We start from the raw sequence: 22,727 nt of genomic DNA, 5'->3' as shown, positions 1-22,727 counted from the left end.
ACAGATACTTTCTGTGGCAATGGAATGATGACGTTTTGCTATCGCACTCACCAGCATTCTCTCCTGAGATTGCTTCACTTGATATCAAGCCAGCAGCTAAACTAAAATGAATTCAAAGCCACACCAAAACAAGCCCTCACTAAAAGCTGGACCCAGGCAAAGGTCTGAAGACAATTTGTTCTGGCAGGTGGGACACTAAAGTGACTGGTTTTAGCCCAACAGCTTTGACAGGTCAGAGGAGCACTGTGGTGAGAAGCATTGACTCAAGGTGCAGAACAAGAGCCAGGGAGGACACATGCAGAGAGGACAGCAGAAAAGGCAAAAGCTTTCTGACTCATTGGTCCCATGAACTTTTGATCTGAACACCATCACTGACACTCCTTTTTCCCTCTTCAGCTACGAGCAAGTTCAAAAGCCACCCTGCCTAGTCCTGCCACAGACACTGGGACAGTAACATGGCTTTCAACTGAAAAAGGTGGACTGGTTAGATTTCAGGAAAGCTCTTCACTGTGAGGATGATGAGACACTAGAACAGGTTGCCCAGGGGAGCTGTGGATGCCCCGTTCCTGGAAGGGTTCAAGCCCAGTTTGGATGGGGCTTTGAGCAACCTGTTCCAGTGGAAGGTGTCCCTGCCATGCCCAAGCCATTCTGTGGCTCTATGAACATTAACACAACTGGCATGGAGAGACAGACAGTCAGTTTGGAACTAACAAAACTCATTTAGTAGTAACAGCAATAGGAGAAAAGTAACAGGAGAAGCAGAAGTCCATGGTTTCACACATCTTTAAATAGTGAGGTGGAGAGTGCTGTGTGCCAAGAGCAGGACAAGACAGCCTAAAGAGCAACACAGGATAAAGACAGAGGAGAATCTGCCCTCATCCAGAACAGTGCAAATCACACCCAAGAACACAGTTTCCATTCCCTTGGGGTGGGTGGCAGGGTGTGCTTCTGCTTCTTGCAAAAGTACATACAGACCTGCAGCTTCCAAGTTGTTTCTCCTGTAGCCTGGGCTCCAAGTGAATCCAATTCCCAAAGAGAAACGTGGATACCACCAATCTTGTTTCCAAAGCTCCCTTACACTTACACTGTGCCTGCTGTCACTGGAAACCTGTGGCATGAGATGCCTGCACGCTGCTTGGGTGCAGAACTGAACACAGCAGGTCACGTGGAGCTGCCTCCCACTCAACAAGCAAGACTTGGAAATAAACAGCTATGGGGGCTTTTTTCCTTAAACCAGGCACACACACAAACCTGTCTCCAGCTGCTAACCTGAAGCTATTACTCACTCTTCCTTTGAAATCACGTCATGTGCAAAGCCCCAGTGACTGCAGAATACTGACTTGAGGCTGCTACTGCTGCTGTCTCTAGGACTGTTTGTTTTTCCATGCATGAGCTCATTGCAGCGCTCTGTGGTTTTGTGGAGGTTGTCAAGGTAAGCTGGATACAGGCTGGAGTCTCCTGTTAACTGACACCAAATCACTAAAGTAGCACAAATGGATTTGGAGACAATCCAGTCCTGGACATGAGGAGCAACCAGGGATTCCTCGGTGGAGACGAGGTGCTCCCAAACGGGCAGTTACATTAATCCAAACAGTTGTTGGATGTGTTTTCTTGGAAGTGAGACACATTATCAAGTCTCTTCATAGATTAAGAACTGTAAAATAATTACTGGAAACGTTGCAGGCTGGAGCAGGTTGGGGGGAGGAGGTAGAAAAGCAGGAGGCTGAAACAGTGGAAGTAGAATGACAAGACAGTTCCCACCCAGGCTGATGAGAGAGTGGCCACTGCAAAGGTCAGATTCCTATCACCTCCTGTTCTGGCACAGTTCAAAATGACACGTCACAGAGGGTAATGCTAAGTAACAGGCTCAGCCTTGGCTATCTCTGTGTGTGCACACACTAACAATTCCAAATGAACATCAAAAAGTGGGTTTGGCACCTTGCCCCAGCAAGCAAAGCACTGTGTTGATCCAGACCTTTCTCTTGCCTCAAAAAGCAAAAGTGACTTTTGGGCTTTTACGATTCCTAAATGCAGAAGGTTTCGTTTGTAAGTGTAGAAAACCCCTTTTCTGCTCTTCAGCAGCCCAGATGTTAGAGCAATGCTGGTTTACTGTGCTTAGGCAAAAATCACTGGCACTAGGCCTGGAGACAGGGATTCTCAGTCAAGTGTTCTCATCCCCAGGCTGTTTCTCCTGATCCCTAGCTTAACTACCATTTACACACACCAAGTACGACACAAACGCTCCAAAGCAGACAGCTGTTTCAGGAGAAGCTCTTCTGTTTGTCAGCACTAAATGGAAGGTGGAACACTGGCATTTCAAAAGCAGCTCTTACAAGACACAGGCTGTATATGGAACACTCTGCAACACTCAGCTGGTGACAGCACATTACTGAGCCCATTTGCCTCCTTAGGGCAATCCCTCACTTCTCCTCATGGTTGCTAAAGTGATCACAGAACGGAAGGGTTGGAAGGGATCTGGCTTTCCCAGATGTGCAGTGTTGGTGCTGATCCTCTGACAGTACTATCTACTACATGTCTCCTCACTGCAAAGTACTGGGCTGTATAACCCCTGCAAGGAGAAGAGAGATCAAGGTTAAGTGTTTCAGTGTAAGAACTCCAAGGAATAGGGCAGGCTTTCAAGAACTCACAGCTAACAAGGAAAGAACAGAAATAAAGAGAAGTTGGGCTGGGTATTACAAGATCAGTCCTGAGATTGAGTTCAGGCAGCAAAGCAGCTTCCTGTGGGAAAAGTGAAATCTTTGTTGCTTGAGGCATTTATGCTGCAGCAGAAAACGCTGCTGCTCATGCAGTACAAACATCCCCTAGCCCTAAGGCAGTAGGTTAGATGACCTACTGGGTCTTTTCTCACCTCTAATTTCAGTGATCTCATTAAATTGCTGCAAGAGTATCTGCTTCAAGACAGTAAGTGCAGGCTCAGGGACACAATAGAGCTGAGTGAGCACCAAAACAAATCCAATCCTGAGCTAGTGAAACTTACCTGAACCCTTTCAAGTCAAACGAAACAGTCACAAGTGTGCTGAGCATTAATATTTCAAGCTGGCAAGGCCCAAAAGCAATTTAAAACCTCCCTTAATTTTGCATGTTCATCTCATGACAACTCTTTCATCACCTTCAGCCAAGACAGACTTGCAGACATTTGAAGACCCTGATTCTGAATGATACTTATCCTCCCCAGCTCCTTGTTGTTGGATCCCACCTACCTTACATTACCTTTTATCATACATGACAAGGGATGAAAGGAATTGAAGGTACCAAACAAGGGGACTAGGCTTCACTGGTTGTAACAGACTGAAGTAACCCACATCTGATATCAACTAAACCATATCCCTGTTTTGATGAGGCAGGCTTTGACATCAGTAATTCAGTGTGAGGGAGAGGGATGTGTATTTGCATGGCCCAATGTGAAAATCTGGGGCTAAACGCTTGCAGCCCGGTCTCTGAACGAGAGCCTTCACAAATGAGCATCTGACAGGCCAGCAGTAAGGCTGAGGCAGCTGAACCACACATCTCCTGCTAGCTTGCTGTAGAAATCACCTCCTGCTGAGCTCCTCCACTGCCAGAAGGTTGCTTATTTTCAATCTGGAGCAAGTACTCCCAATAACCTTGTTTGAAGGACAGGACACAAATTAAGGGTATCTGAAATGATTTCCTCACCTGCAGTTCAAGAGCACTGAGAAGCAGCAGGACAGCTACACCAGGGACAGTATGAAACACAAACAGGAGGGAGGGACAGCACTTCAAACATTGTCTGTTTATAAATGGAACATTACCTGGATTCCTTATACTGGAGCTGTTCAGTTTGGAATCTTTGATGACCAAGTGCTTAATCCAAAGGGTGGGTGCTGTGATTTCTGAAAGAGAAAAAAGCCACCAGATAACTGTCAAAGAAACTACAGCAACCCGTGAAAACCCGTGGAACACGTGGCTCTTACTGGAGAGGCCAAGATGTTTGTTACAACCATGCCTCAGCTGATCCACCAGCTTTGCAGAGATCAGCCCATCCTCATCTTCCACAAGGTTCTCATCATCTTCCTGTTCCAGGGAACACTACTCTACTGCCAAAACAGGGGTTTTTCCCTCACTCTACCTGCCATCTCCTAAATCCTCAAGCTTTTCTTTCCAGGGCTGAGGGATCTCAAAGGCTGTGTGTGCTACAGCTCACAGTGACTGCCACTGAAGTATGTACGAAGCCCAGGTTGAAAAGAGTCAATCCAGACCTGAAGATTTGCTCTAACAGCCCAAGAAGAGCTGCCCACAGACAGCAACCGAGAACAAGCAACAACAGAATCCAAACTAAACAGGCAAAAAATGAATCTGTTTCTGGAAAGACTTGAAAGGAGGCCTGTTAAACAAGCTTTGGTTAGAAAAGCATGTCTGAAGCACTACCATCAAGACATGCACTTAGAGCCCCTCCTCTGAGGTGTTAAATCAACTCCAAAACACAGCAGAACCTGCCCTAAGCCACAGCAGTGACAACGTGAGCATTCTGTTAGACTTGAGCAGGGCGGGATACCATGGGCTAGAGCTCCTCAGGTGGCATTTTCAGCACTGGTATGCTCTGGAAAAGGTACCATTTCCACAAGAGCATGTCTTAGATACTACACCCTGGACTTTGCCTGAAGTTCCTGTGAGCAGTTTTTACAAGAGGTTTCCTGCTCCCTTGCTGACATTTACCTGGAGCTGCTCAGCAAGAGAGATGCTGCCTCAGTACAAGAGAAGCTGATTATACATGAGAGCACAAAAGAAAAGTGAAAAGGATTGTTCCCTTTGTCAATTTTCTCAGCCATTCTAGTCCCAAACTCCTAAACCAGATTACATTTAGCTCTAACTCTGCAGCAGCACGGGCTGGGTATGTGTAGAGCTGAAAAAGGAGGGACAATCAAAGGCAATAGATGCCAGGGGTCGGGGCCTTTGGAGACACAATGGTGCATATCTGTAAATGAGGCTGAAAGGTGCAGGAAAAGGAATTGTGGGAAAAGAGGAGGAAGGAAAAGAAAGGGAAATGAATCCTTTGGAATCTGACATTCACATGTCCAGGTTAACTGGATGGAAAACACATTTTTTGAATAGAGGTAAGCTACAGATCTGTGGAAGGAGTGGGTTCCCACCCAGCTGAGAGGTGAAGTTCAGCAATAAGAGGTGTAAAGAAGTTGTTCTTTAGGAAATGAATACAGCTTGCACATTGAAACTGAACAGAGGGTGGATACAAAGCAAACAGCCTGGGAGTGCAGGCAGCCATGGAACTTTTTAGACATCTAAAGCCATGCAGAAGAGTATTTGCTTAATGGTCCTTGCTAGAGAAGAATCTTGTCCTAAGATGAGATTCACTACAAGCAGTGCCAAGACCTGCATTGCAATGAAGTGAAATAATCCTTAAAGAGATTCAAAGCTTGGACAGGAGAGTTTCAGTTATCTGCTCCATATGATCTCTGGCACTGCTCTGTTGTGCCCTCAGGGAGGATGGGGGAGAGTGGGAGGGGAACTTACTATGCCTGAAATGTGAAGTTCATTATCTGCTAATGTGGGTGAAACATGAAAGGTGAATCTTGCAGATGTTGAGGTCCAAGAGGTATCACACAGTTCAGGGGCAGATGAGCATCTTTAATGCCTGACTTCTAACACACAGATTTCCAGGATCCCAGCACATCTCAGACCCATTGAAATGGAATGGGATTTGGACTTTAACTCCTTTGGGCATCTATGAGCAGTCCAGACCTGACAAATGAGCAGGTAAGTGCTTTGTCCTTTTCTGTCATCTGACACTTGTGTCACACACCAGGTGGAAGCCTCTCCTCAGGGAGACCTACCCCAGACACTCGGAGAGTATTCCAGTGAAGTGTCACGATGTGTTTGCTCAGACAGACTCAAGGGATTGCTCAAGATGACATCCTGACATGTCTAGTCCAACCTTCTGCTCCAGATAGTCAGCTACAGGAACAGACCAGGTTGCTCAGGGCTTTATGCAGCTGTCTTGGAAAGGAAGGACAGAACACCCCCTCTCCAGGCAATTTGTTCTCTCGTCTCTTTGTCCTCACGACGATCGAGTTTTTTCCTTATGTCCAGTCCAAACATTCTGTGTCACTTTATGACTCTTGCCTCTTATCACACATTACTGTGAAGAATCTGGCTCCATCTCCATAAACCCCCCTGTAGGTATTGGAGGGCTGCTGTTAGGCCACCTTTAAGTCTCCTCTTCTCCAGACTGAACGCTTCGCATGCTCTTCCCAGCGTACCGGCTTAAGCGCTGCTGGAGACACGCTGTGCTCAAACTGTACCAACTTTTGGTCAGACCCAGAATACATTCTGTTGTGCTTACTGCTATAATCACCACTGAAGCCTAGTTAGTCCTGTTATACTAACATGGATGACAGAAATACAGAGTGCCAAACTCTGCAAAGGTTATTCAGCCTGATTAACCTGCCCGTCACAGTCTCTTCTCCAGAGTCATAAGGGACACTGCTGATACAAGAGCAAGACATTGCATTAGTCATTCTCTCTAGAAGTCTAGGAGATAAGGTCTTGCATAATGTACTGCAAGTTTGTGAGAGGCCATCTTTCCTCAGGCAGCCCAAGCCCATTTACCAGACCTGCTTTCACCTGCAAATGGACGTGAACGTTTTTGACTGAAAACCTTTTCCACAGAAGACAGCACACAACTTTGTTCAGGCCCTGCCCGATAGCAGGAGGCCCAGGAGAGGTCTGTTTGCTACACCATTGCTCAGGAACTTTCCCCAGTTCTATGTGAATGGCCAAAATGTTGAGTGTGTCCTAGCAGGAGCTTCTGAACAGGCTGTTATTCACCACACCAGCTCGCTGCTGCGTTTTACCAGTACACTCTCTCCTTTCCATATCTATGGGCAAAACTTAGAGGCCAGAAGTTTGTGATTACAAACAGCAATGCAACAGAACAGCAGCTTGCTGCCAGGAGGAACTTTCTTGTGATATAAACAAGAGCCAGTCAGTGTGGCTTCAGACTCTTGTGTTTATCTGAGGATGCTTTTTGCTCCAAGGCCTTTGCTTTGTTTCTTAAAGCTTGCAAAAAGGTTCTTACGGATCTACAGTTGCTAAATGGAAGTGACAGGCCTGCAGCACCTTGCCACCAAATGTGCTTATTTTAGCAGGAAAATCGATTTAGGAGGAGGAACCCACTCCATCACCTGCTTTTACAAGAGCTACCAACAGCATCACCTGACTCTGCTCACCAGCTTCCATTGCTGCTTTGGATGCAGCTTAATACGAGTGCCGAGTGCAGCAGTTCCCTGGGAAGATGCACAGGACTTTCCTCTCTGCTTTACAGCCCACAGTTTCAAGTGGGTCAGCAGGAGTGGTTCAGACTTCAGACCATAGCTTGAGTACAACAAAATGTGTAGGAAACACGCACTACACCTAAGCCACACAGGACACACGCAGCTGCCAAAAGGCCCACTGGGTACCCAAGGACCTGTGTCCCCACTGTGATGACAGCCATTTCATCCTTTTTTTCAAGGCTTTCAATGCACTAAGGTCCAATATTCCCTCTCCAAAATCATCCAGTTGCAAGATTAGCCTGTTTGAGAACTGCCTTGGTGGGCCAGGAGCAGAGCGGGCCCAGGCCACTGACTCCATCTGCCCAAACACCGTGTGCGGCAACGAGAGCCACTGCTAGATAAACAAACCTCCCAGCAATTTTCTCCCCAGACAACATTCACAAGCTGTGGTTTAGCACTATCCCTCCCTTTCATGAAGCTGTAACACGCTGCAGAAGTTATGAAAGCCCCAGCATTGCTTTTGCCAGGGTGGGGCCTGAGGAGCATCTGATGGATGTTGTCGTTTCCAGCTGGATGCACCTTTTCTTTTGGCCGTGACACCTTTTCTCCCAAGACTCACCCAGCAACCTGGTCAGCTGCTGGTGGTGTTGGGTCCCAGAGGAAAGGAGAGGATGTAAAAGGATTAGGGGCAATGCCTGAGCTGCCCAGGACACCGTGAGATGTGGAGAACTTTGGAGATTCCCTGCCTTTTCTGCTTTGCAGGACAGGGAAAGCATTTGAGCCGTGAATCCCAGGGAAAAGGGAGAGGGAAGTAACTTGCTGTTTTAAGGGATGCTCTTACCTTCTCCATCGAAAATGGGCTGGGTTTCCATGGTGGGCGTTGGCTTCGAGCCGTCATCTGAGTTGAGGGTTAAAAAGAACCGAAAAGAAACTACCATTATTGAGGTAAATACTATCTACTCTCCAGCACTGTTGAATGATTGGGATTGTACACGGCCCGGCCAAGCCCAGAAGAGAGAGGAGACAGACAGAACAAAAACAGCTCAACACAAATGGCATTTTCCATAGCAAACGTGCACCAAGCAGTGTCCTGAGAGCTAAAGGAAGCCTGCTGCCCTCCCTCCCCTCTGCCTCCACAAGCCACTGGTGTGCATCACCACCTGGTGGCCTCCCCTTGTTGCACTGATCAAGCAGCTATCCATCCCACACAGGTCACATCCTGAGACAGGAGAGCTCTGGAGATTGCTGCCCCATCGTGTCCCTTCTCCTTGTTTTGTTCACAAGCAAAACTCTTCCTCTGGAACTTACCTGTGCAGAACCTGGCACCAGCATTCGCTGCACAGCTGTCAGAAAGGGATGGTCAAGAGCAAATCTTTCTTTAACAAGGTCTGCATCAAAGCTGTTCTCTAATTACAAACACTGTGGCAAGGTCTTTAATTGCAAAATCATGGGGAACAAACAATTTCTCTTCCATTAGGTCCTTCATGTGCAGGAATGCTCCACGTCTTCTGACCACAAGCCTTTCATCACTAAAAGCTTCAACCAAAACCAGGCTCCACAGGAAATACAAATCCCAATATTTAGAGGTGGACCACGGGGAGAAGTGTTCAGCTTACACTCTATTTGGCTTAGTACACATATCTACAGGCCCAACTTGGGTTCAAGCTATGTCTAATTCCCACAGCACTCAGAGGGATCTGGACTTCAAGATGCTCCAGCTTAGAGCACCTTTACACAGCACTAGAAGAGTGGTGAAGCACAAAGTGGGGCGAAACAGCTTGACTGTGGGCAAGCTGAGCTGGAGCAAACTGCAGAGGAAAGGCTTTGGGGATGTTGTTCCCACATAAGCTAAAGAGAGATTTGCCTAGAATGGGCTTTTTCTTCCTTTCTGGAATACAGGGACTTTTAAAACTTCACATGTCTAACAACTACTTCTGCATATTTTATAGGGAAAGATACCACCAGGCAAAGTGAGCAATGTAAAGTTACACAGCAAAACTCAGCCAGAGAGAGAAGTCCATGCCAAAAAGGCCAGGCTTGCCACCATCTCCATGACTATCAGATGCACAGGGCAGGCGACACTTGGGAGAAGTGTGCATGGAAAAGCCTCTCCTAGAAATAGCAATAACCCCTCTTATTTACAGAAGAGACCATTCCAAGGGGAAAGGAAGGGCAGAGATGTAAAACAAAAGCTTGTAGACTATTTTTTCCACCTATATCTGTATTTGCAGCTTTGTAAAGTGAGCAAAAGCCTGAACACCTCTTCCTCAGATGGCTCATTTGATGCAAGTCCACAGAGAGCAACCTCATCCACAGACAACAAAACGTGCCAGTCCTTCCATCTGAATCTCAGAGAGCCACTGAAGTCAAGGGAGGGTGACAGAAACAAGCAAGAGACACCCCGTTGTCTTTGTCTCCCATCACTGTGTTTGGTTTTATGCTTCACTGCAAGCAGAGTAAAAAATACTTGGGTGAAAAAACACTTACCCTTTCTCAGTCAGTTCTTCTTGTGAGTTCTCCCGTTACTGGGTTTTACCAGTAACACACACAGCAGCATTTTTCCTTAAAGCTCTGAGTAACTGGTTTCTTGAAATACTCCCCAAGTTTTGTTTCGTTTACAGAAGGGAAGACTTTGCCCTTTACAAATCTTTGGATAGAAGTAAACAGTCACATTCACCCTTTCATTTGGTCAGAATAAGCTGCTCTGCTGCTGCAGGAGCCCAGAAACCACAGCTATGGTTTGTTGTTTGTTTAGGATGACACTTCCCGTTGCAATGGAGCAGTGAGCAGGATGCAATCAGCACAGCTGGCTTTTCAGATGGAGAAACCAACCCAAAAAACCTGGAAAAGATCCTCCTAAAACAGCTGGAAAGGTAAATCATTGTGAAGTTACATAAAACAGGAAGAGACCTGGTATGAAAAAGCTCCCAGCAAGATAACGAGCTTGTTCCTATTGTTCTCATGAATGCTTCTGCACCCAGTAATTACAGGATTGCTTTTCAGATTTAAAGCAGCAACCCAGAAGCCAACAAAGGAGAAAAAAATGTGAGTGGATGTGAGCCACAGCGCTTTATCCAAACCATGATGTGAACTTCAGCAGAGCTGGGGATGCTTCTGGGTCAGCGGGGTTCTTTCAGGCTGCTGTGAAGAACACGGACAGTAGCAACCAGAACTTGGGAAACACGTTCTTCTTAAACATAACTTTGTAGTAGTTTGTGCAGAAAGTTGCCACCAAGCTACTGGAGAGCAACAAACTGACAGAACTAACGCAGTAAATAAAAATACCGAGCTAAGCCTGGAAGGGAGGGGCTTAAGATCATCTCAGTAAATGGCTCCTTGCTGGGTTACTAAGGCCAAACTGCCCCTAGGTCGGTGTTGTGGCAGCACCTAAGGTACTAAGGGTTTTGTAAAGAGAGGGAAGCAGAAACTCTCCCCTGTTGTTTGAGCAAACACAGTTCTTTCATCATACAGGCAGAAAAATGCCCTACAATTACAGCCACTGCATTTCAAAACCCAACAGCCAGGGACATTGCATTATTTCTTTAAAGGTCACGAAACAGTTACATAAAAGACAGAAACTGCACTTGATTAAAACCACCACTGCTCACTGCCCAGCTGCCAGCTGCTCGCTCCGACACTCCTCAACCCGTTTCCTCAACTGGAGGGCTCAGTGTTTCGAGTTAGCTTATGGCAAAAAGCTCCCTTTGGGCAGGACAACAGCCTCAGTACTTGTCCACTCTGATTCCTCCTCTCGCTCAGTACCCTGGGCATCACACTGAACCTTTGCTCCACCGGCTCGTTTGCTCCTGGCAAACAAGGAATAAGCTCTATTCTACACACATGAAAGTTAGCAACAAACATTTTGCATTCCTTAAAGCAGGGTTTTAACATAGGAAACCCAAGTTCAGAGACCTGAGGCCTCCCATGAGATCACAGGAGATGAACAGGATATAGTTACATCAGAGCCAAAGGTAATGAAGCGTGCTCATCAGGTACAACCTATCCCTTTCCTCCAACAGCAATTAAACACCACACTTTCAAGAGGGATGTGTAACTGCAGTAGTTCCTCATGCAGGGCATGTCACTAACAGATGGACCAAACGGGTCAAGTGTGTGCTTCCTAATCCCTCTAGATGGCAATGCTTCCAGAGCAGGAACTCACACAGTGCAGAACCAGCAAAGCTCATTTCCCTTGGCTGCAGAACATTCTCGAGGCTTGATGAAGAGTGCATTGGCATTCCTCTCCTCCACGTTCCACAACCCAGCATGGGTATTCACTTCCTTTGGAAAAGACCTTTGAGATCCTCAGGTGCAACTATTTCTCTGCATGGAGGTGCCACAGTGGTAAGAGAAGTAAAGCCCAACTTTTTCAACCAAATCAGCAAAAGCCAGTTCACATTCCTCATTGTGAAACGACAGCAATGTGCTCCCTTGGCTACACCAACCCACAAACACTTGGGCACGGACCAAAACATGCTCAAGTTTTGCTTAAAAAGGTGACAAAAGTGGCCAAGTGTTGAAGATGTTTAACCTGGCTTAAGGAGCTCTGCAGTGCAAAGGCTGACTTGCCCTGTCCCTGCGCTGATTTCCCCCCCACACGGGCTGTGTTTACCCCAGCGCTGCATTCCGGGCATCAGCCAGATAGGATGAGGAGCCTCTCCCCGTGCCTTCTGGGAGGCATCAGCTCCCCCTGCTCCCTCCTCACAGCTCCCTCGCAGGTGCATCACATGAAAAAAAGCCAGGACTGTGTGGCCCAGCGTAGTCAGGGCATTTGTGTGGCAGCACAATCCTCGGCCGTCCCACGCACAGCCAGCTGGAAGCGACTCTGACCCCCCTGACACAACTCAAAGCCTCCTCTGTTTGGCTTTTTGATTCCTGATTGACACACTGGCTGCCAGGCGGAGATAAATGCTGCTGGGAGGACAATGTTGATCTGCTCTGACTGCCCTTGTGAAGGGCTTCTTCAGAATAACAAACAAAAAAACATTGGTGTGCTTAAGTGTCTGAATAGAACTGGAGATAGACAGAGAGGGGACCCAGTGCTTCACACAGGCTGGCAAGTCCATTGAGGAGTTAATTGTCTGGGTGTACAATGAGTTTATTCTGACAGCAAACAAAGGGCTCCCTCTTCCTGGGCCTGGGCCTTCAAAAGCAAATGTGTCAAAAGGGGTCTGGAGCAGTACTCTGTATGAACAGCAGTGCTCTAGTCTTAGATTCAGCAGCATTCAAACTGTTGAATCCAAGATTCAGATAGGATCTCCCTAAAATCCAAAGCTCTCCTTTACTGCTTAAGTTCAAGGTACCTCTACAATAATAAGCCCAAACAAAGCCGCCCTCTAACTTCTCCTTCTTTGTGGGTTTCGGGCGGCTTCCCTTGTGAAAAATAAAGGCACAGCAAGATATTACCCTTCAGACACAATGCTGCAGATACCTTCCTCAAAATGAGATCCAGCCCGATGCTATTTCAACTATAGATCATTTAAACAGGAGTCAGTTTAAACAAAACCAGCGGCCCTGAATCTGTCTTACTTGGGAAGCCGCAGAATCCCAGCCAACATCTGGACCCGCGTCTCAGCGCCTGCTCTATAGTAGGTCAAACCAACACAATGTCGAAACGCACCCCCTGCCTCTGGGAAAGTTCAGATCCAGCTTCAGATTTGAACTCTGCAGGTTGAACCAAGCCCTATGGTAATTGCCACTGAAATACCTGACTTCTAGAAGTTATGCAAACCTTTCAGGGGAGGGGAAAGGAAGAAATCTTTCCAGCAGTGCTGCCCAGAAGATGGTGCAGCTGAAAACTGAGCCCAGTCCATTCCACTGCTGCGATGGCAAAACTCCTGTGGCTCTGCAGAGATACACACACACGTTATTCTAGGAACAAGCAGCAGTCACAAAGGCTCAGAGAATGAAGCTGAGCTGGGTGTGAACTCTGGAGCGACGTAAATTTGCTTCAGTGCTTCTGAAGAGTTGTTGGTTCAACCCACTCAGGAAGCAGCATTGCAAATGGTATTTCTCTTAGGTGTACAGGCATGCCTCCAAGCAGAAGGCAAAGCAAGAACCTTAAAATAACTAAAGCCAGCATTTAGAGCACTCACCTAATTGGACCTTGAGACTCACTCTTTGCTCTCCCCTTTCTCAAGCTAAGATCCCAGCTTAGCGCTCCCAACTAATCTGGGGGGACAGCAGTGAGCCACAGGTTTGTGATCTCCCTTTGTCCTAATGAGGAATAAATGAGGAGTTCAAAACCTTGGTTTTCAGCCAGTTTCTCATCAAACTATCAACAGTAAACCACAGTCTTCACCGATGTTGCAAGGCCTGGAGCTTTGGACGAGAGGCAGCAGCACCCCTCCGGTAGCATGAGAAGTGATTCAAAGCAAGGAACCAGCACACAGCCCTGATGTTTCAAACTGAACTAGAATTCTCAGTTCCTTTTGGGGCCAAAGCCCAACACAGACATCTTTTTTTTTTTCTATCAAGGCACTTTATCTGTAAGACATGGGCAGAGAAGCAGAGGAACAGATTTCAGCCCGGTTAACAGATCGTTTCTGAGGTCAAATGTAAGAAAGGCTGGGTGAGGGAAGCTGTCACTGCACACAGGTTTATCTCATGCAGTTCTACACCTTCAGACTCCACAGCCAAATTCCTACCCAAAAGGCAAAACAGGTCTCTTCAAAGATTTGGAAGCTATGAGAAAATAAATGCCCAAGGCTAGTTTTGAGCCTTTTCTGCTAAAAAGCAGCAGGTAATAAAGGTCAGGGTAGCCTGAGACCATCTCCAGTTTGGAGCTGCACAAAGAGCTTTATTTGCTCAGTGTGGAATCACTCTAAAGCTGTGAAGGCATTCTCCCCCCTGTCTCCCCACCAGCGTTAGAGGTTTGGTATTCCTGCCCTCCCCCAGCGCTCTCTGCAAGCAGCTTCATTTGTGAAGCTGGACAGAAGCCATGCGGTATTGTCCGAGTCAGAAATACAGCCCTTTGTCATCACCCTGACCTACGGAACCAAGCCTTAACTCCTGCCCCACAGAGAATGGCAACTGGCCTGTCAATGCTTTTAATTGTCTTCATTTAAGTCAAAACCTTCGATTCACTCCCAGAGGGGCTCAAATTGCCAGGAGAGGAGAAAAACCCCTCAAAAGAACCTGCTTCAAAGGCTCTTGAGGGAGCTGCTCGGAAACGAGCCATGTACACGTTTGCTAATCTACCATTCTGCCTGCATCTGGTTCAACCCTTTCTCCCTTTGAGCCAAGCTCCTTCCTTCCCTCATAAGCAGCACCATAGCTTTTTGGAAGAAGGCAATACTTCCCTCATATTGCTGCATCTTTTCTACCCTGCTGTTGTTCTTACCACCCTGCTGAGATAATCAAAGTCATTTCTTAAGGACTGGATAAACTATGCAACACTTGTGTCGTGAAAAACAAGCATCTTCCCAACCCCACAGTGTCAGAATTCATCCTCCTCTGTGCTGCCTTGCTGATTTCATCAAGTATATGAAACACACAAAGGGCAACGCTAAAATCCTTCTCTGGCCTGGAGGCCGTTGTCCCCACAGGTACAGCTTGCCTAGAATGGTAGATGCCATGCATTCACCCAGAAAACTACCTATTTCACAGCAGCTAACCTCAGAACACAGCATTCTCTACCAGCCACGGGAACACGGGGAAGAAATGCCAATTCAACCACTTGCTGGGGGGGCAAAGCTCAGAGTCCCAGCTCAGTTTCCAGGCCTGCTCCACTCACCTGGTAAGTTTTCTGACAGGATGGCAGCCTGCTTGTCACAGGTTGTCTCACACTTTCTAGCACCACTCTGCATGGCTAAAGACGAGAACGTGTGACCACCAAGTGTGGCTGTTTTCCCCATGCACCAGCAGCAACGCGAGCGGCTAAAGAGCTCAGCTACACCACCACCCAGGACAGCTCCCTGAAGGCCTTCAAACCCACACAACTCACACAGGCTGCAGAAAGGGATTCCCTAGGCAATAAAGAACATTTTTCATTCAGCTCTGTGCTGAGCTGCACTTCCAAAACCTAAAGTCATTCCCGCTACTGATCCAGATATACGAGGAGACATGAAGGGATAACTGAAAGAGCCAAGGAGACTGGATTGCTTTTGGAACTGGACACAGCACATGGCATCAAAAACTTAACCAAAAATCATGACTTCTTGCTGCCTACTGCAGAATCATGCCATGGCTCCTAATGCACAATGGCAGCTGCCTCTGGGGATGCTCGGTTTCAAAACCAAGTCTCCACGGCTTATTTTGACCAGGAGACACCTTTGAGTCAGCTGGCATAGAAAAGCCTTGTTGTGGTAAATGTAACCCAGTGATTACATGGCTGTAAACCCAGCACTTTCTCTAGAGAAAAGGATCAAGGCAATGAAGAGGAGAGGAAGAACAGGAATGACCTTATTCTTCAGGGAGATAAACAACCGAAAGGAAATAAACCAGCTGTAATAAACAGCAAACAAAGAAGAATTAGGCCCCTCATCTGTGTAACAAAAGTGGTTTCCAAGTGCATATCAATATAGGCTACAATCAAGTTATTTGGAAAAGGTCATGCAAACCCACAGAAGGGATGTTAGGTCATCTCATCCCAAGGAGCAGCACTCTCCATCACAATAGAGAGAAAAGGGAGGTGAGACAGCAGACTCGGTGCAGCAAGTGGCTGCTCCACAGTCCCGGCACGAATCTTCACAGGGGAAGTGGAGAGGACAGGCATTAGGAATATTTGTTGGGGTTTTTTTTCCCCAGAGCAGAAAGGCCTCCAGAGTGTCAGTGTTACACTGTGGAGGGAGTGATGAGAGAAGGAACCAGCAATACTGATCATCCAGAAAGCTTAAAAATAGACCGAAGGAGAGGTTGGGAAAGAGAAGCTTATGTTTTTATAGCTTCCTACTTGGTAGGAGAACGAGTTTTTATCTCACCCTGTAAGCACTAGAAGTATGACAGATACTGCATGTTGAACCATCTTTCGTTCAGCTCACTGCCCTAAGTGACACCTGAAATAAAACAGGGAGCAAGACGTTTCCACAAGAGGGAAAACCTCACTTCAGACACCATCTCCTATTGCAAAATTGCAGCACTCCAACTTCAGAGAGAAGCTTGCAGCAAGCTCTGCTGCACTGTCAACAGCTGCCTGACCACTGCTGGCAAAGGCAACAAGCACCAGATCATTGTTTAGTGTAGCCTCTCGGGTTTGCTTCTCCCTAAAAGCATTTCAGTTTCTTTTAAGAGCCCCTGCTTTGATGTGAAGTATTCTGTCATGTCCCCCCCCCAACAACATATACATCCCCTCCTCCTTGACTGCCTGTCCCAAAAGGCTGCTCAGAGTCCACAGTCACCTCCACTTTACCAGTTCTAGGCTGTGTAAGAGGCCAGACACCCACAGGTGTGGAAAGGGAAGCACACCTGTAAAGCCCACAAGGACAGTGTGATGCTGGGCTGAGGCTGCTTTGCTGCACAACCAGCCAAAGAGAAGGACTGCTGTGCAAACTTCACACATAGTGAACAGACCTCTGACTTTGCACATGCTTTAGAAACAGCCCGAAATACATCATGGCCTGGGGCAAGGGGCATGAAGGCTGAGAGTGGAATTCCAGTCCCTTCCAGCTCTGCTCTCTTCAGGGTAAAGACTATGAATTCCCCCCATCTTCAAGGAACAAGGTCTGTGCCTGGGGGCTGGGCACAGGAGCGTGCTTCCCAGCTCCCGGGCCCTCTGCACCTCAGACACATGGCTGAAGCCCTACAGCTGCATGTGTTAATTACCACACGTGTGTCCTGTAAAGCACTCTGTTAAACACACAAAGAAAACAGAAGAGAAGAAAGCCATTCCAAGGGATTAAGGAAATAGTCTGAATTTGTGCCCCTGCTCCCCCAGCCAGATGCCTGTGTAAGAGAACACAAGCTCCCTTCCTCTCTCTGACACCTGTGTGCCGAGGAAGCACAAGACTCCTTCCATCTCCAGCCCTGGCCACTGAACCCTTGCCCCTGCTTAGCCTTTTCCCTTACCAGCCACTCACCCTTTCTCCTTTAGAGGACTAATTCCTGGCTGACAACCAGACTAGACTTGGGCTTACAATGTGCCTTTTCATTTCCTTGCAGGCAAAGAGAAGGGATCCCTCCCTGCCACATCCACTGCATGTGTGCAAATGAGGGAAAGGGAAGAAACTCTTTTCTTCAGCCCTTGTTTCTGCAGGATTTCCCCCCTCAGGATCAGTGAGAGTTGATACTCAGACCTTTAGGGGGTGAGCACAACTCTGCTCTCTCACTACACCTGTCCCAGCTAGTTCAGCCCCAGGCTCTGAATTTCATCTAAAGGAGTTTTTGCACTTGATTGTGAAACAAAAGGAAGAGTTTGTCTACATGAGGGGAGTGATGGAGAGATGAAGAATAAGGAAGGGAGGCAACTGAGTAGTGCTGGAAGGACCTCCAGAGAATCTAAGATGCTTCAGAAGAAAACCTGTATGTATGGAACAAAAACATATCCATTGCTCACAGGGCACAAGTGACACCACACTGTCACAATGAAATGGTTTATTGTAAGAGGAGGAAGGTCATTCCTTGAAGTCGGTCTGCCAGACACCCTGGCTGGCCCAGTGAGCCCAAGACAACTGAGATCAAGAACAATCATCATATCTGTGAGCAGCTGACCAGTCAGGATGAAACCTGTGAACTCCTTGCACTTGAGGACTGCTCTGCTGCAACACCCAAAGGTCTCAATAGAATGTGATCACCAAGCTGAGCAGAGTGACGTGTAATTAATGACATGGACACATGTGGTTGCAGCTTCTCTTTATTTACAGGCACAGGCACTCATTCAAGCTTTCCCACTGCAATTTCATGGTTTCTCTCAGAGAGAAACCCTGTCAGAGCTCATGGGGCAAAGAGGCAAGAGAAGAGTACTTCAACCAAACCCCTGCACCCAACACAAACCACATTTTCTGGTGCATGACACTGATTTGAAACAAAACACCAATGTTCAGATGTCCAGATTCTTCTGTGGTATGCAAATACTCAAACAAAACAGGGCCATGTTGGGCTGGGACAAGAAAACAACTTCTAGCTTCACTTATCTGCAAAGCCAGCAATTTCTCCAATTTATCCTCAGGGTTAAAAATCAGTTAGAGAAGGCAGGGAGCCTAGGACAGTGTGTCTGCAAGTGCTAATGGTGCTGCTTTCCAGGATGCAGAGAAATCCAGAACAGCAACACATCTTGAGGTGCTGATGCAGCCACTCAGAGCATAGGAAGAACTTTTTTTAATCAACTCTTTAAAAAAGGAAAGGTGTTGAGGCCACACAGCTACAAAGCATTTAAACAACAAAACCAACCCACAGAGCCCAGAACTATTCCACTTCTCTGCAAGCTGTAATTGGTCAGACACCTGAAATCTGTCTGGAGCACATAAAGTTCGTACCATCTTAACAGATGTTGTTTAATCAGTTGTTAGCCTGCTTATTAGATCTGCTCACCAGGCTGCTCCACACTGCCACTTAAACATTTAAAAACCTTTACAGCTGGTCCTTAAGACATTACAGACACGAGTGGTCTGTAGATTGCTGTAATAACACTTGTAAACGACGGTTTTATTAAGTCATATTATATAGACTAACGCCCCGACGAGAGCCGTCGCTCCACAGATGAAAGCGGAATTCCTGCACTCTATCAAACACAATCCACTCTAAACCAGAATCTGCTTCTGCTCCAACTTGCCAATGAACTTCAACTGCAGCCTCAAATGTGATACACGTGTTTTGAGGCCCACCAAAAATGTCTTGATGGAAACCAAACTACTTCAGACAAGCCAGTGATGTGGGGACTCAGAAGGGTTGGCTTTAAGGCTGCTGTTTATGCAGCACATTTGAGGCTGAGTTTTTCTCCTACACCTTAACATTTCAAAACTGTTTCATTTCTGAGCTATATCTAGCTGCTTCCTAGAACACTGGCCTCTTCTGGGAAAACTATCCAAGTTACATCCTTCTGTTCTCACCAACACTGATCACAAGTCCCAGTTAAAAGCTGGATTCTCTCTTACACCTCTCAACATACAAAACCTGTACCACGGGCAAACTCAGCCATACCTGTGAAGTTTACTTGCTTTCTACCATTTAACTAGAAGTTAATAAACAATTTTATAGAGTGTGCACAGCACAGAATTGTGAATATCTACAAACTAGCAAACCTACTGCTCAGTCAGACTTGGTACAGAACGACTTCTAGAATGGAGAGTCAAACTGCAATGCTGCTGCTCAGGGTTCTCAAACACAGATGTTATGTGCTGCAAACTCCATCTACAGATGTTTGCATTCACAGCCCACTCAAGCCTTATGCAGGACAGTGGGAGTTCTTGCACTAATCTCTCCCAGCTACTCAGCCACCTGAGTTCCTACCCTAGTTCCATGAAAAGCAGCACATTCAGGTCTCTCCCAAGAACAACTTCCAGCTCCCAGCTAAATCTTATCAGGGTGGACTACAGAAGTGTCACCATCAGTGCATGATACAGCAAATCAAGCTTCTGCAGACCCAGAAGACTTGCAGCACTCCCATAGCACACCTGATGCTGTCAGGAAGCAGGTTTGTTGTATGAGCATAGCACAGTCTGACTTTCCCAGAGCCACACAACACAGGCAGCTCTGTCCAGAAGCATTGACTAGCATGCACACCCTTCATTGTGCAACATCCTTAGACCAGGGCTGACATGCTTCTGTCCTGTCTCTTCTAGGTAAAATACACACACAAGTTTAAACAGCTCAATGTTTGCATGAAACCCTCCACCATCCACATTTCCAACTAGCATAGTCTTTAAAAGTAGATATGTAACATAAGGGATCCAGAAGTGTTTGTGTAACAGTGCAAGCCTGGCACCTGCTACGTTCTGCAAGAAAATCCCCATCAGATGGTGTTCACCATCATCTGGCTTCATGCTGCCCCAGTAAACTCCTCTTTCTTTCATCTTACTGACGAAGGCTATGTAGAACTGAACATTTTCTCACTATTTCTCACCATGTATGAGGTTGGAAAGGCAGGAGTAAGTAGGCCCCAGAAGCTTGGTTTGTGAGGCAACACAGCTCTGCTTCAGATTTCATCAGTACCTGCTTGAATCCAGAAAGAACTGGAGAGAAGGTAAAGATCCAAATCCCAGTCTCAGGTTTCAGCCACATCTCAATTTAATGTTTTTATCAAGATACTATCTGTCTTCTGAGACATATGAAGCACTGTGGAAGCACTGTCTCCCCTCCCTGAAAGCAGCCAAATTAGTGCCAGCTGCACCTGATTCTTACCACCAACAGACAAAGCTTCCAGGGCTCCATGTACAAATGGTTCCATTTGTTTACATCAGCACAAGCTGTCTTCTACTTGGACTTACTCGAGGAGAGTGCTCACCCTTTAATGCTCAGCCTAATTACTGACTCAGACTAATGGCTCATTACTGATCCAAATTGCTCAGTCTACTGGCTGCACAACTAAACCATTAACATTTCCCAGAGGTTAAGGCTCTCGGAAACCAGCAGGAAGACAGCCACAGAATAAGCCAACTTGCCCACAATTGCAGTGGAGGAGCAAGGAAGCCTGCCTAAGCCCATTTGCTTGCAGTTAAACTCACAAAAAGGAACTCAATTGTTCATCTTTGGTTCCTCAAATTGCTTCAGGGTTTTCTTGCAGGCTGCAAACTCACTGGGCAAAGCTGTACACAGCTCCAGAGTCATGTCTACATGTAAGACAGCAAGTGTACAACAAGCTCACAAGTGTACAACTGTGGCCAGAGCTCACAGTTCACCAGCACCACTGTTCCTGCCTCGGGTTCAGGGAACTGCAGGTGCCATTGCCAACTTTTGCAGGAGGGAAACAAAGCAAGTCAGAACAGGCCTGAGGAGACTTCATGAAAGAGAGCTGATACCATTCAAGACTGGTCATGATTGACACTGACAGCTTATCCAGCCTACATTTACCCTGTACTTGGAATCATTTTCTAATCCCAGATTATAGAACCAAGGCACCTTTCCTGTTGCCTTCATTCAGCTGATTTTTAAATGGTACCAACACCTCTCACTGTATCCAGAGCCATTAGCAGATCAGTACCTCCACGTGACCAACAGCTTGGATTTCTTCTTCTCTCTTCACTCTTTTCCAGTCTCTCCACATCCAGCTCCCACAGTTTTAAGGATGGAGATTCAAGTGACTTTATAGAGATAAGCAATGACACGGCTGCTTCTTACATCCCTGTCTCTTGACCAGTCTCCTTAACACCTGCTTGGTGACTGTGAAACACACTCACTGCTCACAGCTGTGACAGGCCAGATCTGCAGCTCTGAGCTCCTTAAGCCCCAGCATTACTCAGATAAAGAAAACAAAGCTTTGGTTTGTTTTGTGTTTGCTTGTTTTTGTTTCAAGTGTGGCATCACTTCCCTTGGGCTGGAAAAGAACATTCTGCATTCTTTAGGCAGGGAAGCAATCCAGTGTGTTGGCTTCCAGGATGCCTTTCACTGCTTCTTATAACATTAACAACCTCACAGTGGGAGAGGGGGGGGAGATCCATCCCTCTGGGGGCTGGCATGCATCTTCCAAGCCTCTCAGGCCTTTCAAACCAAGTAGCAACTGGAATAAATTAGTGCAAGCAGCTCCTCAGGAGAAAGGACTGTACAAGGAACAAGCTGGAATAAGGAACCGACAGCAAGAGAGCTCTGCAGGTTCTGGAGAGCCTCATCCCTCCCCAGAACAACTGCATTCCTCAGCAAAGGTCCTGGCAACTTGCTCTTCACTTGCAGGCAGAATTCAGCACAGAAAGAACAGTGGGAAGTGTCTGAACTGCCAAGTCCCCACACTAAGCATGTCCTGGTAAACCTGGCTTTCCCTTCCACCCTTACAATCACACACCTCCATCTCCCCGGGCCCAGGGCTGCTCTGCCTCCCAGCAGCAGAGCACTGTAGCCACAGCACAAATCAATACATCCCATTGTCAGGTTTGGTGCCAGCTTCATTTGATTTCAATTACCTTAGAGGGCAAACTGCATGAGTAACTGGCATTGCATCACACAGCAATAGCAGCAATGTAAACATGGGCAACCAGAGCAGGAGATTTAAAAATAAGAAGAGATTTCTTGCCAGCACTCTTGCCTGTTCCCTGCAGAAAGCTCCACAGAGCCACTTCTGGAACTACAGGCCAAGTTATGTGACCACAAAGCCATTGCATTTCCTTTTTATCAGTAGTGAGAAAGCCTGAGTGGAATCACAGGTTACCTCACATCTTCTGGTGACTCGGTCACACCTACTCACACCCAGAAGTTACAACTGAACAGGATGAAAGAAAGACCAAAGTCTTTGGAGTTATTACCAACAGCCAGCCTTCTCCTTCCAACATTAATTTGTCTCTTCTAAAGGAGAGTTAATATGCTAGTAAAGTCTTCATTTATTACCCAACAGCTTAAGCCTGCCCATCTGCACTGTTTGCAAGGCAGAGCAGCCTC

The 22,727-nt window shown here is 46.9% G+C and overlaps 1 protein-coding gene across 1 annotated transcript in view; it reads right to left on the bottom strand.

Moving 5' to 3' along the window:
• SMOC1 (SPARC related modular calcium binding 1) overlaps positions 1–22,727 on the bottom strand; it is a 103,283-nt gene that overhangs the window by 31,979 nt on the left and 48,577 nt on the right. The window contains exons 6-7 of the mRNA XM_061998113.1: positions 8,110–8,166; positions 3,792–3,872 (exon numbers count right to left, since the gene is read on the bottom strand). Coding sequence (XP_061854097.1) covers positions 3,792–3,872; positions 8,110–8,166 — 138 coding nt within the window. The remainder of the gene's footprint in view (positions 1–3,791; positions 3,873–8,109; positions 8,167–22,727) is intronic.

Source organism: Colius striatus, chromosome 6 (genome assembly GCF_028858725.1).
Source record: "Colius striatus isolate bColStr4 chromosome 6, bColStr4.1.hap1, whole genome shotgun sequence".
Classification (NCBI taxonomy): Eukaryota; Metazoa; Chordata; class Aves; order Coliiformes; family Coliidae; genus Colius; species Colius striatus.
This window is presented reverse-complemented; position numbering and strand designations above follow the sequence as displayed.